Below are 17238 nucleotides of genomic sequence, written 5' to 3'. Positions count from 1 at the left end.
GGTAGATGGGTTTGGATGGAGGATGGTTCCTTCATTTTGGGCCCTAGACCTGGCTTGGCCAGGTGGGAGCTATCAGGATAACCCTGGATGCATCTTGTCTGATCTTCCTGAGTTCCTTTGGAAACAATGGCATTGGTGGATAAGCATATATCAGTGCATGGGACCGTGAAATGAGGAACCCATCTGAAAACTCTGGAAAACAAAATTGAGACTTCTTGTTCCTGTCTATCACAAAGTGGCCTATTGGCAGACTACCCCATTCCTTGGAAACTGCCTGAACTACCGAATCATGGATTATCCCACTTGTGATCTGATGAAAATTATCAGCTCAGTGTGTCCATCAGAGTGTTGTGCAGACCCAGAAGGTAAGTAGATCTGAGAGATATATGATTTTGAATGCAACAATTCCATAGCTGAACTGCCTTCTGGAACAATTGAGATGAGCATGCCCCTCCCTGCCTATTTATATAATACATAGTGGTCATGTGTTTTGTCCTGATGTGAATGGACAGCCCTTGAATCAGAGCTAAGAACTCCATAGATGCTGTGGGTGGGAGTTTTGTGTAGAGAAGAACTATGTTACAGGGATTACCACTTCAGAATGGAATTGTGTTGAAGGGATTATGGCCTCATCCAGAGACAAAGATGAGGCAGTCATTGATCCGTATCATGCCCTCTTGAAGCTCCTATGGTACCTGAATCAGGCTATGGAGTGTCTTTAGATGAGGAATGAAGAGAAGAGGCAATTGTGACCTATATTTTGCAGAAGCTGTATGAGGAGGTCTGCTTCTGATTTTAGAGGAATACAAAACCTAAGAATGGCTATACTGGGTCACACCAATGTTCCATCTAGCCCAGTATCCTGTGTTCTGACAGTGGCCAATGCAAGATGCTTCAGAGGGAGTGAACAGAACAGGAAAATTACTGAATGATCCATGCCGTCATCTAGTCCCAGCTTCCTGCAGTCAGATGTTTAAGGACACCTGGAGCATGAGGTTCCATCCCTAACCATCCTAACTAGTAGCCACTTATGGACATTTCCTCCATGAACGTATCTAATTCTTTCTTTGAACCCAGTTATACTTATAGTTATACTTTACAACATCATCTGGCAATGAGTTCCACAGGTTGGCTGTGCATTGTGTGAAGAAATACTTCCTTATGGTAGTTTTTAACCTGCTGCCTATTAATTTCATTGAGTGACTCCTGGTTCTTGTGTTATGTAAAGAGATAAATATCTAGGGCTGTCAAGCGATTAAAAAAATTAATCGTGATTAATCACACTGTTAAACAATAATAGAATACCATTTATTTAAATATTTTTGGATGTTTTCTACATTTTCAAATATATTGATTTCAATTACAACACAGAATACAAAGTGTACAGTGCTCACTTTATATTTATTTTTCATTACAAGTATTTGAACTATAAAAAACAACAAAAATAGTATTTTTCAATTCACCTAATACAAGTACTGTAGTGCAATCTCTTTATCATGAAAGTTGAACTTACAAATGTAGAATTACATACAAAAAACCTGCATTAAAAAAAAATGCAACATTTTCGAGCCTGCAAGTTCACTCAGTCCTACTTCTTATTAAGCCAATCGCTCAGACAAACAAGTTTGTTTACATTTGCAGGAGATAATACTGCCCGGTTCTTCTTTACAATGTCACCTGAAAGTGAGAACAGGAATTCTCATGGCACTGGTGTAACCAGTATTAGAAGATATTTATGTGCCAGATGCGCTAAAGATTCATATATCCCTTCATGCTTCAACCACCATTCCAGGGGACATGCGTCCATGCTGATGACGGGTTCTGCTCGATAACAATCCAAAGCAATGTGGACCAATGCATGTTCATTTTCATTATCTGAGTCAGATGCCATCAGCACAAGGTTGATTTTCTTTTTTGGGAGTTCGGGTTCTGTATTTTCCACATTGGAGTGTTGCTCTTTTAAGACTTCTGAAAGCATGCTCTACACCTCATCCGTCTCAGATTTTGGAAGGCACTTCGGATTCTTAAACCTTGGATCGAGTGCTGTAGCTATCTTTATAAATCTCACACTGAAATCTGCAGTGAAAGTGTTCTTAAAATGAACATCATGTGCTGGGTCATCACCTGAGACTGATATAACATGAAATATATGGCAGAATGCAAGTAAAACAGAACAGGGGACATACAATTCTCCCCCAAAGAGTTCAGTCACAAATTTAATTAATGCATTATTTTTTTAACGAGCATCATCAGCATGGAAGCATGTCCTCTGGAATGATGACTGAGGCATGAAGGGCCATATCTGGCATGTCAATACCTTGCAATGCCGGCTACAAAAGTGCCATGCAAATACCTGTTGTCACTTTCTGGTTACATTGTAAATAAGAAGAGTACATTATTATCTTCTATAAATGTAAACAAACTTGTTTGTCTTAGTGATTGGCTGAACAAGAAGTAGGAATGTGCGGGCTCGTAGGCTCTGAAGTTTTACATTGTTTTGTTTTTGAGTGCAGTTATGTAACAAAAAAAATCTACATTTGTAAGTTGCACTTTCATGACAAAGAGATTGCACTACAGTACTTGTATGAGGTGAATTGAAAAATACTATTTCTTTTGTTTATCATTTTAACAATGCAAATATTTGTAATAAAAAATAATATACACTTTGATTTCAATTACAACACAGAATACAATATATATGAAAATGTAGAAAAACATCTAAAATATTTAATAAATTTCAATTGGTATTAACAGTGCAATTAAAACTGAGATTAATCACGATTAATTTTTTAATTGTGATTAATTCTTTTGAGTTAATCACGTGAGTTAACTGCAATTAATTGACAGACCTATAAATAATGCTTCCTTATTCACTTTCTCCACACCATTCATGATTTTATAGACCTCTATCATATCCCCTCTTAGTTGTCTCTTTTGCAAGCTGAACATGCCCAGTCTTTTTAATTTCTCCCCATATGGAATTTGTTCCATATCCATATTCATTTTTGTTGCTCTTCTCTGTATTTTTTCAAATTCTAATATATCTTTTTGAGATGGGGTGACCAGAGCTGCATGCAGTATTCAAGGTGTTGGCATACCATGGGTTTATATAGTGACATTATGATATTTTCTGTCTTATCAGCTATCCCTTTCCAAATAATTCCTAATGATCTGTTGGCTTTTTTGACTGCTGCTGCACACTGAGCTGGTGTTTTCAGAGAACTCCTTCCCTTCAAAATCTTTTTAGCAGATATGATGAACAAAGGCCTATCTTGACAGGTTTCAGAGTAGCAGCCGTGTTAGTCTGTATCCACAAAAAGAACAGGAGTACTTGTGGCACCTTAGAGACTAACAAATTTATTAGAGCATAAGCTTTCGTGGACTACATCCCACTTCTTCGGATGCATAGAATGGAACACAACTATTTCACATTTGGGGACAATATATACCTTCAAGTCAGCGGCACTGCTATGGGTACCCACATGGCCCCACAGTATGCCAACATTTTTATGGCTGACTTAGAACAACGCTTCCTTAGCTCTCGTCCCCTAACGCCCCTACTTATGCTCAAATAAATTTGTTAGTCTCTAAGGTGCCACAAGTACTCCTGTTCTTTTAACGTTATGAATGTTAACTGAATGTTTGAGTCAGCCTTGAAAGCATGAAAACTTCAAAGACCATTATATTGAGGTGGGCCAGATGATATAAGACCACAGAATATTCATAGCCCTTTGTATCAATATATGTTATATATATGTGTGTGTTACTGGTTTACTAGCAGGTGATTAATGCCAAATCCCAATGCTGGTTATGTAGATATGACTGTGCATTGTGTGAAGAAGTACTTCCTTATGTTAGTCTTAAACCTGCTGCCTATTAATTTTAAGGCTTGACCTCCTGGGGAGAAGGAAAGAGATTGGTGGTACCTGTTTTCAGTAGGCTAGGAGACAAAGCAAGAGTTTTGGTATAAAAGACTGAGTTTATCCTGAAAGAGAAGCTTTCTTTTTAATTCAACAAATGGACGTGATCCATTGCTTAAAGAGGGGATAGGTTAGAAGGACCTGAACCTGTGATCAGACTGATGAGTGACTTCTGGAAAATTTAGTGTGTGTTTAGACCTTTTTATTATTTTATATGTTTTCTCTGTATGCTTTTGTCTTTAAATAAATGTACTATGCTTTGGAAGAGCTGTTCGGTTCCTGATAAATTACTGTCATTGTCCTTCAGAGAGAAAGCAAAGAGGAGGGGTCGGGTGTTAGTCAGACCTTATTGGGATAATCACAGTGGATTGCAGGGTATCTGCAGCTCTCTGGTTAAGAGGAAGTGGAATGCGGGTCCCTGCCTAGAGAGAGGTGATGGCTAGAGGCCTGAGATGACATTCCTTGAGCAAACCACAGAAGGCGGATTAAAGGAGCAGTTACCCAGAATTTACCCAGTCTTCTTAGGACAGTCCCACTAGAATCCCTGCAAGTCTGTGGCTTAGTCAGTGGAACCCTGGAGCTAACTGAAGCTGAGCTCACAGGGGATCTCTGGACACAACAGGCATGTGTGTGTCAGTCAATCAGTCAGTATGACCTGGGTCTGAGGCAGGCTGTATAGTGTGGTCAAGCAGAAACAATTTAAGCTTCACCTCTCTGGCTTTTAAAGTTCTTTTTGAAAAGGGCTTGTACACAGTGTATTTACTCAGGATATGGGTCTTCCCCAAACCAAAAAGGGACCTATTGTGCTCATCATTAATAGAAAGTACAGCTCACAAAGGGGGCAATATTTAAATCCAGGAGACTTTGAATGTGACATCCTCATGCCCTGGTGCTGGCAAGATCCTGGTCAAGAAATATTTACAAAGGAAGGTACAAGTACTAAAACCTTCCGCCCAAAAAAATGAAATCTATTAAAAGAGGTGTCAACAGGCAACTAAGTATATTAACTGTATTTTTTATCAAAAAGAAACAGTGTGGTACATGGATACTGGAATTCTGTCTCAAAGCTATAGGTTGTGAGAAGGAACAGAGTAGTGGTTAGTCCTTCATGGCCTCTCAGTACCTAACCACAAGTGGGCACAGGGTGTATGCAAGCCCTATCAGACACTGCTGGCCAAAAGACCTCAGTGTCGAGTACATGTGCACCCCCCAAAAACGGACTATATATATGGACAAGCAGTAAAAGGAGAATAAATATTCATTTGAAATTTAATACTAGGCATAAGTTATTTGTTAATCACTATTCACCTGTTTTAAAAGTTGCAGTAACTTAATCAGGGAGTGCAAATCATATTTGTGATTAGGATATGTCTTAGCGGGAGCTAGAATTTCTAGCTCAGGCAGATATACCCAGCTAAAAAGAAGAGCGTAGCTGCAGCAGTGCAGGTGGCAGGATGGGCTAACTCCCACAAGTTTGTAGCTAGGGTTCAAAACAGGATTGCACTTGGGGTGGCTACACTACTATTTTTAACACACTAGCTCAGTCAGAGTTAGTGCAGGTGTGTCTACCCAAGCTGGAAATTACATCTCCAGCTCCAATGTAGACATACCTTTAGGTGACCATCATCATACTGTGAGCAGTAAATAGTCAACACAAACCATTCACAAACACCTGATATGATGCCAATATTTTCCCTATGTATTTGGTGAATACTTACACATAAAAATGTTAGAAGAAATTAGGATCAGTTTGCAACTGAGTCACAAATAGAAATAGGTCTGAATTAGTGAAAAATATTAATCACAATGCATAATTTCATCAGATCTCATTTTGAATGTGTGTTTCCAGCTGATAGATTGGTCTAAAAATAGTCACTGATTATGCATATTTGTTTCAAAGTGATTCAGGATGGACTTACCAATGGCCTTGGGATGGATTTTTGGGGTTTCTTGGATCCAAGTTTCTTCAGGGCATTATAATACTTTTTCTGTTCCTTTGTCAAAAAGATATGATCTCCGCCTAAGTACAGGAAAATCACACTGCTATTCATTTTAATTGAAGACAGTTAACTGGGGGGAAAAATGCATTTTTGCAAGAAAATGTTTACCTAGCATTGTTATAAGTAGTACCTAAGAGAGATTGAGAAAAATATGCTTTTCTTGCCTATTTTTTCAGTTGGTTACATTTTGCGTTGGACAGTTTATTGTCAGAATAGTCAGCCAGGGCTTGATGTTAAAACCCTTACCCATTTGAGTTGCCCTTACTTACATAAGCAAGGGTTTGCAAGCTCAAGCCCTTAGTCAGTTTCCCTTGCTATCTGTGAGAGTCTTTTTTGAAAAAAAATGATGGAAGCAGGGTCTGAATGAGTTCTCTCCTGACATCTAGTGAGACATATGCTGGGAGAAAAGACTTCAGGTGCAGACTGCGTTTGCATACACATGCCTGCTCTGCGTAGGTGCGCAGCAAATGGAGCTGCTTTGCCAAACTGATCAGTTTGGGCTGGTTTGGGTTCAATCAGGGGTGAAAGTGAGCCGGTACAGGCCAGTACAGTGTACTGCTTAGAAGCCGGTACCGGCCCGTATGCCCACATTAAAGTGCTGCTCCTTTTGCTTCCCCCGTTGGCGGCCCTGCCAGTATGGTCCGTACCGGCAGGGCCGCCGACAGGGTGGTGGGGGTGGAGAAGGGGCAGTAACGTTAAAGCACTCCCGTGCCAAAGGACCGTCCTTAAAGCACTGCCGCGGCAGCTCTTTAACGTCGTTCCCCTTTTCCCCCTCTCGGACGCCGCCGGGAGGGGCAAAGAGAGCAGCTGCCCCAGGGCCGGCGATTTAAAAGGGCCCAGGCCTCCAGCCGCTACTGCCGCCCTTTAAATTGCTGCTGACGGGCTGGCTGGGCGGTGCTCACCCCTAGCCCCGCCCCTTCTGCCCAAGACCCCGCCCTTCTGGGGGCCGGAGCCGGCCCCTGTACCGGTGAGTCTTTGGAGTTATTTTCACCCCTGGTTACAATCACTCTAGTATTTGAATGCAGAGGTAATTAAATGTTGTTTTCCTTACTGTACGAGCAAAGAGCAGCAGAACTGTGCTTAGCATGCCCTGATTGAGGGGATCACCCTAACTTGAACCTCACTTGCTAAGCAGGGGGTAGGAATGCCAAATCCCAGTGGAGAAGGGAGTGAGTGAGCATAGGTGTTTCTACCTGGTGGTGTGGCCTCTGCCTACAGAGAACTAGATACCATTTGAGCTGCCCCTCTCCAGCGTTTAATGACAAAGCTGATTGGACTCATTTAAGAGTTCTGGTTGGTGATTCCTAGAGCTGTTCTCACTGCTAAGCAAGTCTAAGGGCTACATTTTAGACCTTGTGTGGGAACAGTGAAAGGCAACAAAGAAACTGCACTGACATTGAGGTTTCCCACTGCCTGCTGAAATCACAGAGAGTTGGGTTAAGTGGTGGAACCTCGGAATATGACACTGCAGTAGCACCTGGTGGTGGTGGTAGAGAGTGGCAGCAGAAGCTGCGAGCTATTTGCAGAGGCAGCAGTAGCAGAGGCATTGCTCAACATGCCCCCCTCTTGGGGTGGGAGATGAGCCCCCTCCCTATGAATGCAGCTCTGAACTCTGGGTTTTCACTGACCAAGGACTGCCAACTGTGGGTGTGGTGCCATGAAGGGAAAGGAGAGTGGTGTATTAAGGGACATTAGTTTGTTGGACTTTCACACCACAAGGTGAGAAACTGCAGCAAAGGACACTCTCCACCGCACTGTGGGTAGATGTTTGCCTATTGTCACATCCATTCGCATTGTGGTTGTGATGTTTTCCCAAATTAATGGCTTACTCAAGATGTGCTTGCAAAACATATTGTCCCAGGTAGCCCGGACAAGCCCCCCAAAATGTAACCCTTTTGCCAGGTGGAGTCAGCAGCAACAAAGGCTGCGTAAGATGTTCCCCTAAACAACAGAAAATAGAACCGGCTCAAGCTCCTGGGCACCTCTAAGGGTATGTCTATACTGCAATTAAAAGCCCGCCACTGGCCCATGCCAGTTGACTCAGGCTCATGGGGTCGGGCTAAGGGGCTATTTAATTGCAGTGTAGATGTTTGGATATGGGCTGGAGCCAGGGCTCTAAGACCCTGCAAGGTGGGAGGATGAGTGTGTGTGTGTGGGGGGGGAACGGTAGAGATGGGGGGAACAGGAACCTGGAGGTTGTGTGGGAGGGGGGACCAGGAACCTGAATGAAAGTGGGGGGTGGTAGTGGTGATGAAGGAAGCAGGGATCCGGAAGGGGTGGGGAATGGAGATGTGGGGAGAAAGCAGGGACCCAGATTGGGGGAAGGGGCTGTTTATAACAAAATGCTAGGTTTCTCAGCTCAGCCTTTGCAAATATTGACCCTGGAAGGTGTTAGCAAATAAAGTAAACAAACATAACCCTTTGATTCTTTGTAGATGAGCCAAAGTCCCACCATGCCTTGTGTTTATAATTCAACAGTATTCAACAGTCACAGGATTGAACGGCTTATTCAGGGCTTTGAAACACAGTTGATATGCAATACTTATCTTTTTCCTTTGTTGGTTAAAATTTTTGATAACAACTCCAATGAAGAGATTCATCATGAAAAAAGATCCAATCATGATAAAACACAGAAAATACAAATACATGAGTAAACGGTGTTCACATATTGGCTGCTGGTCTACCTATAACAATAAATAAATAAACAGAAAAAACAGTCAGAAAAATTGCTCTCATTTCAACTTTGTAATAATTGATCCTTTTATCATCAGGAAGGCCCGATTGTTTAAAAGCATTTATACACTTACATTTGCGTGCACAAGTATAACAGGTCTGCACAAATGAAGACGTAGACAGATACAGATATAACATAAAATCCTGGATCTAAATAACAAAATATTAATGCTGACCTGAAGTTATGCTTTTGTTACACTCAATCCAAGTATGTTATCTGCTGGGAACCCAATAACAATGTTTGTCTCTCAATACTTGTTCCATTATTTTGCTAGGAATAAAAAACTAATCTTAAATGACAAGAGTTGCCAAGACCACTCTTCTTTCCTTTTTGAAGGTTAGCACTACATTTGTAATTTTCTATTCTTCTGGTACCTAAACAGTTTTCCATTATTTTTCAAAAATAATTGACAGTAAATACATTAGTCAGTTCCTATAGTAGCCTAGGATGCATATCATCAGGGCTGATAGATACTACGTGTTCAAATAAATGCACGGAAGTTCAATACTATCTTCCTAGTATTTCCTTAATACCCAACATCCCAACCAGCCAATATAGGACACAATGTAGGAAGAAATGCCACAGGAGGAGATTTTAAAGGCACAAATGCAGCTAGGCGTTCATATCCAATGAAAGTCAACGGGAGTTATGCATCAAAATGATATTTGTGCCTTTGAAAATCTCATTCTCCATGTCAATTTTTTCAAAGGTGTATAAAATGACTGTTTCATGAAAGATAATTCATACTTTAATTGAATTAATGAAATAGTTTTATCATCTTACACCTGGTTTTGGCTCATTTTTGTTCCTTTTCTCTTTATATATTTTCTCTAACACATTTTAAAAATATCCTTAAGTTGTTGTTCATTATTGTCTAACTACATGCCACCCATCTCTGTCCAGTTATTGACTGTTTTCGTCTGTGATCCTGGTTTCGCTTGAGTTTTTTTTAATCTACTTCTTGCTCCTTAGCCGCTTCTTTTCAGTAAGCAATTTTACTTCAGTTTATTATTATGTATCTTCTTATTTTTCTTCTTTTCCTCTTCCCTTCCTCTTCTTGCTCTCCTACTCCTTCCTTTCCTTTCACCCATCCATATTAGGTTCTAAAAAGTGGAAGTTAAATTAAAAAGTGGAAGTTCAATTCTAGTGAGGAAAATAAAAAGGAGCATAAACACTGGCAAATGATGTGTAAAACTACAATTAGGAAGGCCAATAAAGAATTTGAGGAACAGTTAGCCAAAGACTCAAAAAGTAATAGCAACATTTTTTTAAGTACATCAGAAGCAGGAAGCCTGCTAAACAACCAGTGGGGCCACTGGATGATCCAGGTGCTAAAGGAGCACTCAAGGACGATAAGGCCATTGTGGAGAAACTAAGTGAATTCTTTGCATCCGTCTTCACGGCTGAGGATGTAAGAGAGATTTCCAAACCTGAGCCATTCTTTTTAGGTGACAGATCTGAGGAACTGTCCCAGATTGAGGTATCATTAGAGGAGGTTTGGGGAAAAATTGATAAATTAAACAGCAATAAGTCACCTGGACCAGATGGTATTCACCCAAGAGTTCTGAAGGAACTCAGATGTGAAATTGCAGAACTACTAACTGTAGTCTGTAACCTATCATTTAAATCAGCTTCTGTACCAAATGACTGGAGGATAGCTAATGTGACGCCAATTTTTAAAAAGAGCTCCAGAGGTGATCCCGGCAATTACAGGCCTGCAATCTTGACTTCAGTACCAGGCAAACTGGTTGAAACTATAATAAAGAACAATATTGTCAGACATATTTGTTGAGGAAGAGTCAACTTGGTTTTAGTAAAGGGAAATCATGCCTCACCAATCTACTAGAATTCTTTGAGGGGGTCAACAAGCATGTGGACCAAGAGGATCCAGTGGATATGGTGTACTTAGATTTTCAGAAAGCCTTTGACAAGGTCCCTCACCAAAGGCTCTTACACAAAGTAAGCTGCCACGGGATAAGAGGGAAGGTGCTCTCATGGATTGGTAACTGGTTAAAAGATGGGAAACAAAGGGTAGGTATAAATGGTCAGTTTTCAGGATGGAGAGAGGTAAATAGTGGTGTCCCACAAGGGTCTGTTCTGGGACCAGTCCTATTCAACATATTCATAAATGATCTGGAAAAAGGGGTAAACAGTGAGGTGGCAAAATTTGCAGATGATACAAAATTAGCTGTTACCACTCAAGAAAAAGATCTTGGAGTCACTGTGGATAGTTCTCTGAAAACATCCACTCAATGTGCAGCGGCAGTCAAAAAAGCAAACAGAATGCTGGGAATAATTAAGAAGGGGATAGATAACAGGACAGAAAATATCATGTTGCCTCCATATAAATCCATGGTATGCCCACAGCTTGAATACTGTGTGCAGATGTGGTCGCCCCATTTCAAAAAAGATATATTGGAATTGGAAAAGATTCAGAAAAGGGCAACAAAAATGATTAGGGGCATGGAACGGCTTCCGTATGATGAGAGCTTAATAAGACTGGGACTTTTCAGCTTGGAAAAGAGACGGTTAAGGGGAGATATGATTGAAGTCTATAAAATCATGACTGGTGTAGAGAAAGTAGATAAGGAAGTGTTGTTAACTACTTCTAATAACACAAGAACCAGGGATCACCAAACAAAGTTAATAGGCAGCAGGTTTAAAACAAATAAAAGTAAGTATTTCTTTGCCAGAGGATGTTGTGAATGCCAAGATTATAACAGGGCTCAAAAAAGAACTAGATACATTCATGGAGGATAGGTCCATCAATGGCTATTAGCCAGGATGGGCAGGAATGGTGTCCCTAGACTCTGTTTGCCAGAAGCTGGGAATGAGCAACAGGGGATGGATCACTTGATGATTACCTGTTCTGTTCATTCCCTCTGGGGCACCTGGCACTGACCACTGTCTGAAGACAGGATACTGGGCTAGGTGGACCTTTGGACTGATCCAGTAGGGCCATTCTTATGTTCTTATAACAGGCTGGTATTGATTTCCTGAAACATCCCACCCTGCTATCAGGTACTGGTCCTGCTGAGATTAAGTGGGTTTTGCAGACTCATTGAGGCAAGTTACTAAAGAAAGGATATAGGGCATTGAGACAAGCAGTGCTGAGGGAAGAACTAAAGGAAGCAACCAAGGCTGGGGAGAAGGTTTGGGTTATTCTTTGTTCTCTTTTTTAATAAAATCAAATCCCAGGAAGGGGAAGAGTTTGGACTTTCTTAAACTGTTCTACAAACACAGTGCACATGTAAAGGCACGTGCTGACAAGGCCCCTATTTCAGTACATTTCTCCACCCTTCCTATTCTCCTCCTGCTCTTCCCACTCCTCAACTTTCCCTCTCTTTCCTAGGCCCCAGTTATACCCTTTGTCACCTCTACCAGCTCCACATTTGACCCCTTTTCTCTTTGCCCAACCAATTCCTGGGTCAGCTCCCTCTCCTCAGATAAATTTCTGTTAGCAACTTCTGTCCTCATTCATCACTAATGGGTAATGCTTGAATCTGTGGAATTTGGAGGTGCTCCAATATTGTAGAATTCAGGACTATGCCCTGGCTTTCAGCTCAGGCCACCAGAAGCTTTTTAAAAGTTTTAGAAACACTTCAGCAAGTGATTATTAGCATTAAGACAATACCTTGATATAAAATATTAATTTACCTTAATGACATTTATATGTCTAAGTCTCCCCTTAGAGAAAAAAATCCATTAGTTACAGATTGTATTCCAGTCATTTATCAAACTACCAGGGTGAGTTGAATAAGGAGAGACGCTGCTAACCAAAAGAAAATTATTAAGATATTTCTCATTCTGCTGCACAGTTTCTCTGCTCATTCATCACTAATGGGAAATGGCGAGGAATGAATCACAGCAGTAATGTGGAAAGGTTAAGCAGAGTTTTAATTATTATTGGAGTAGAATAATAGACAGAAGTAGAATTCTCCCCATATAAACTAACAGTTTTGGGATTCAATAAATTATGTATCATAAATTAATAGCACCTTCCTATCAGTGGACGCCTCAGTGAAGGAATGGAAACCTACTTTGCAAACATTTCCTCAGATAAGGCTCATATACATTTTTTTCCCCACAGTACCACTAGGGACCTAGTATATGGAGACTTGACTCCTTTTTTGTAAATAGTTACCCAGATGCCTAGCGTGCCAAGTAGTGAGGAATTTTAACATTTTGCCTATAGTAACTTTGAGACCTTAAAGCCCTGGAATTATGGATAGAAAGAGATTGGCATGTGGGGTCAGGCACCCAGCCTCCCTGTGAAAGGCTCCACTAAGGAGAATGAGCCAACCCAGATCCACCTGGTTGTTTGGTTAATTGGATAAGTAGCAGGGGGTGGGATGCTTAATTAGTTAAGGAAGTGTTATGAGGGCTCAGGCTGGAGCCCAGAACACAGAAAGGAAGCTTTTGGGGAGAAAGCCCCTCAAGGGAAAGTGGGTAGGAAGCCACTCCCAGTAGTGTCTCCCTGAAGAGCAGAAGCTCTCAGAACAGAGAGAGTCAGGTTTCTGGAAGTAGAGGAATAGCCTTTTCCTCCTAAGAGTAGTGTAGATTCTTTATGACTAGGGGAACTAATTCCAAACCCCGTCTTCGGATGTAATGGCAACAATAAAGACCAGCCCAGGCTTCTCTCATCTATCATTCTGATTAATCTTGACACCTGAGGATACTCAGATGTGGTGTCTGATGTGCCTACCTAAAGAATGCTACTAGGGCTGTTTGTTTCTCATTGTTTTATGGTACTTAGTTGTAGGACTCCAATCAACCATCCTGGAGAAACTGTAGTGTAGCTGAGATCGCCAAAGCTTTGTGGTCAGGTTATTATTATTATTATTTTTAACAGAGTAGCATTTAGAGGTCAGAGTTCCATTGTGCTGGGCACTTTACAAAGAGATAAATCCCTACCCCAGACAGCTTTCTGTTTCCCCTCATATCAGAAACTTAATTTGACCAGATCAATGAATGAAATTTTCTAGTTGAGTTCTGCCTGGATACTTAAAAGTATCAATAAGGCTAATGGAGAATCCTTGCTGAAGCACACTTCTCTTCCAATGCCTGGGGTGTTAACTGTAGGTGTTCTAGGTCCAGATGATGATGTCCCTGCTTCAAAAAGATTTGGTCTTTTCTAGAGGTGCAACAGAAGTTCCTTGGCTATCAAGTCCCAAGTGCCTTCTGGGCCAGTGGAGGACTAGAAAGGAGCCTTTAAATCTCATTTATCCTTTTTTCTGTATCCTTTCTGTGAACTGTCTTAAAAGGGAGCAGATTCTTCTCTGGCCAGGACATTATTTTCATTGTCACAGAGAAGCTTTGACCTTTTGTTTTGGAGGAGATATAAACATATTTTTACCAGGGTGTTAAAATTATGGCCAGAGCCACGCCTCCTTTGATCTCTGGGTGAGCAATTCTCCATATTGAGTTTAAAAAGTTCTTGATTTTGAGTATGAATCTTTTCCAGCAGCTGGACAGTTACGTATAGATCTGTTTCTCTAGACAGGGCACTGATTGGCATGTTGTCCATGAATGGGTATAGATGCATGACTTTCAACCTGAGCCTTGCTGTGACTCTACCAGCTGTTTCATAAGATTCTGGGTGTAAAGGATAGATCAGAAGGAAGAGTCTTGCATAGAAATTGTAAGCCCTCAAACAGAAATGCTCATTTTCTCTTTGTCACGCTGAGAATTTTGTTGATCTGTAAAGAAAATTTATCTAGGTTTCCGTGGAAGCTACTGCTCCAAATTTTTTCCTTTGCTAAGGCATCAATCCTTTCTTGAATGCCCTCAGTAATGGTAGTGGCCAGCAGACTGCTATGTTGGCTTTAATAGTAAGGGTTGAGATCTCTCTATTTCAGCTACTGATTTCTCTAATGTTTCCCCAAACAGCTCCTCGCCTGTACATTTGGATGCACAAAATATCTGTTTGGGATGACTGATTGCTTTTCATAGGTGTAGCAGGGCTTCCTAGTCACCACTTTAGAAGCCATAGCTCATCACAAATCACATCAAGGATTTTACCGGGACAAAAGCCCAGGGATAGAGCATGCTCAGTCACTCTCTGGACTTGGCAAATGCACAGTCTGATCTGTCAGCATTGGAGTAGAGACGTCTAGGGCTGTAGGCTTCTTGAGGAGGAGAAGGAGAGTGTGGAGGTAGAGTAGTGTGGTGCACGAGCTATTTTATTTACAGTGAGCAGTACAGGAGCCAGAAGTTTTCATGCTCAGAGTGAATGGCTACTTGTGAGAGGGAGTGAGACTGGGAGAGTCTTTATGCTTGTCTAGACTAAGAATATAAATTGTGTTTAAAAACATTTTTAGTGTAGACAGGGTTTAACACCTTTAAAAATGTATTGGCTCCTGTAGGGTTGACCACAAACAGCTAAAATGTTTTTAAATACTATCTATTTTGCTAGACAGGGCTTGGGTGAATGAAAGAGGGGAAGTAAATGAGAGTCAAAAAGAAGAGTGTGAATGAGGTCAGCTGGACTGAATTTAAGTCAGAGAGTGGGAAACAACATATGAGAATAAGGAATAAAAAGGAAGTATATGAATGTAGGTGGTGACGAGCTGCAACCATATGTATTAAACCTGTACCCAGTAATCTTCTTATTGTACACATACAAAAGAAAGAGAGAGAAGGAACTTGGTGCAATTCCTCCAGGAGCTTTCCCTGGAGGGGCTGGGCTCTGTTACTACCACAGGATTGTATATAAATTTACACAACCTGGCCCTTAAAATTCTCTTAACGCAGAAGGGGTTTTGTATGACTACTCAAATTTGACAATGCTGTCCCTAAATCTATCCTCTGAGTATTTACTCTTCCCATATCTATTAATTCCTTATCTTTTTTAGAGTGTCCACATACTGGTATTTTCATCTTGATACTGCTAACTAGACTGAAAAGTGCAACACACAGCTAAAAAGGGGACAATGACTACAATACAGAATATTTTCATTTTGATTATATACCTCACGTGAATCCACTGCGGCATACATAATGTCCATCCAACCTTTAAAAGTCGCCTAGAAAAAATAACAAGTACATGATTAGGAAAAATATATTACACTTATTCTCATTAAAGTCAAAAGTAAACTGTTTTAAAATTAAATCATGGTTCAAGTGAGTTTAAATGAGCAGAAAGAATTCTACAATGCTAAGGTGAAACGTTATTCACATACAAAGAGTTCAGGTTGGAAGTATGTTTCAGTGGAGTTCGCGAACACCTAAAATCAATATTATCTGTAACAAAAAATGCTGCACATTTAAAAAAACCCAAACATTAGAATATCTGGAAATTAACAGTTATGGAAGCCCATAAAACAAGCTTTCAACCTTAAATCTTTTAAAACTAAGTTATTTATTTGCAAATTTCCCATTTTCTGAATGAGCACTAAAAATGTAAGGCAGGTTAGTGTATAACAGCTCCGACAGAGATAATGAGGCCAACAGATCAAAGAATGGCGCTCCCCTCCTGAAGACTATAGCAACTCTGGAAGCACTCTGGAAGGGTTGTGGGGACAGGAGTGAGTTACACCTGGGTGAGATATAGGGGTAGTGAACACTGAAGGGCATAGAGGGGGAGAATACTTAAAATGGTTTCAATTTTAGATCTAAGGACTTTCTAAAAATTTAAAGGGATAAGAATCTCTTTTACTAGTTACTAGTACCACTAATGTCTTTTACTGGAATACTGGATAATAATGGCACACTGGGAGGATGGATAATCTCGTGACTAAGGCTTCGGCTTGGGACTCAAGAAACTTGGATTCAGTTCTCAGCTCTGACATTGACTTCTTTTGTGACCCTGGGCAGGTCACTAAATCTTTATGCTTCAGTTCCTCATCTGTACAATGATGATGATGATTGCCAACATCACCAGGGTACTGGGAGGATAAATTCATTCATGTCTGTGAAGTGTTCAGATACTACAGTAGTCAGAACCATATTAATACAACTAGGTAGAATACATAGACTATGCTACATTTTTTCTGATCTGTGACTAAATTTAACATTAGAATACAGAAAATAAAAGTGGTTTCAGACCCACTAAAATACAAACTGTCTCAGGTTTAGCATTCCTGTTAGAGGATTAAAACACATTTGATAAAATATGTCCCTGGGAATGCCTACACTCAACACAAAACATGCAGTTACAATGCAGGTCTTTAAAATGGTTTGAGTGGCTCAAATATACATCATTTTCACAGTTAAACATTCTGACTTTAGGTTATGAGGATAAATAAAAGTGCAACTATGACTGGGACGTCGGCCCAACACATCTCCCTGCAAAAGAAAGTGTTTGTAATAGAACTTACCACCTGTAGAAGAGCCAAGTACCCCATTCCAACATGATCAAAGGTGACTTTAGCATTCTCCCATTTTAAGTGACTATGGATTTCACAGTCATTTCTGCTTTTAATTTGATCAATCAAATCACTTGATATGTTAGTGCATTTCCAAAACCTTCCACGAAATTCTTTCACTCCTATGATGTTAAATGGGAGCCAGACAACAAGGCAGACAAGCATGACGTTCATGATGGAAGGGATAGCTCCTACTAGGGCATACACAACTATCTGAA

General features: G+C 40.6%; 1 protein-coding gene across 1 annotated transcript in view; it reads right to left on the bottom strand.

Moving 5' to 3' along the window:
* The window catches only part of LOC117873951 (sodium channel protein type 5 subunit alpha-like), a 129596-nt gene that overhangs the window by 19652 nt on the left and 92706 nt on the right, over positions 1-17238 (bottom strand). Inside the window, exons 23-26 of the mRNA XM_034763855.1 lie at positions 16973-17233; positions 15626-15679; positions 8463-8604; positions 5840-5940 (exon numbers count right to left, since the gene is read on the bottom strand). Of these exons, the coding sequence (XP_034619746.1) occupies positions 5840-5940; positions 8463-8604; positions 15626-15679; positions 16973-17233 (558 nt within the window). The remainder of the gene's footprint in view (positions 1-5839; positions 5941-8462; positions 8605-15625; positions 15680-16972; positions 17234-17238) is intronic.

The sequence above is a fragment of the Trachemys scripta genome, chromosome 2 (assembly GCF_013100865.1).
Source record: "Trachemys scripta elegans isolate TJP31775 chromosome 2, CAS_Tse_1.0, whole genome shotgun sequence".
Lineage (NCBI taxonomy): Eukaryota > Metazoa > Chordata > Testudines > Emydidae > Trachemys > Trachemys scripta.
This window is presented reverse-complemented; position numbering and strand designations above follow the sequence as displayed.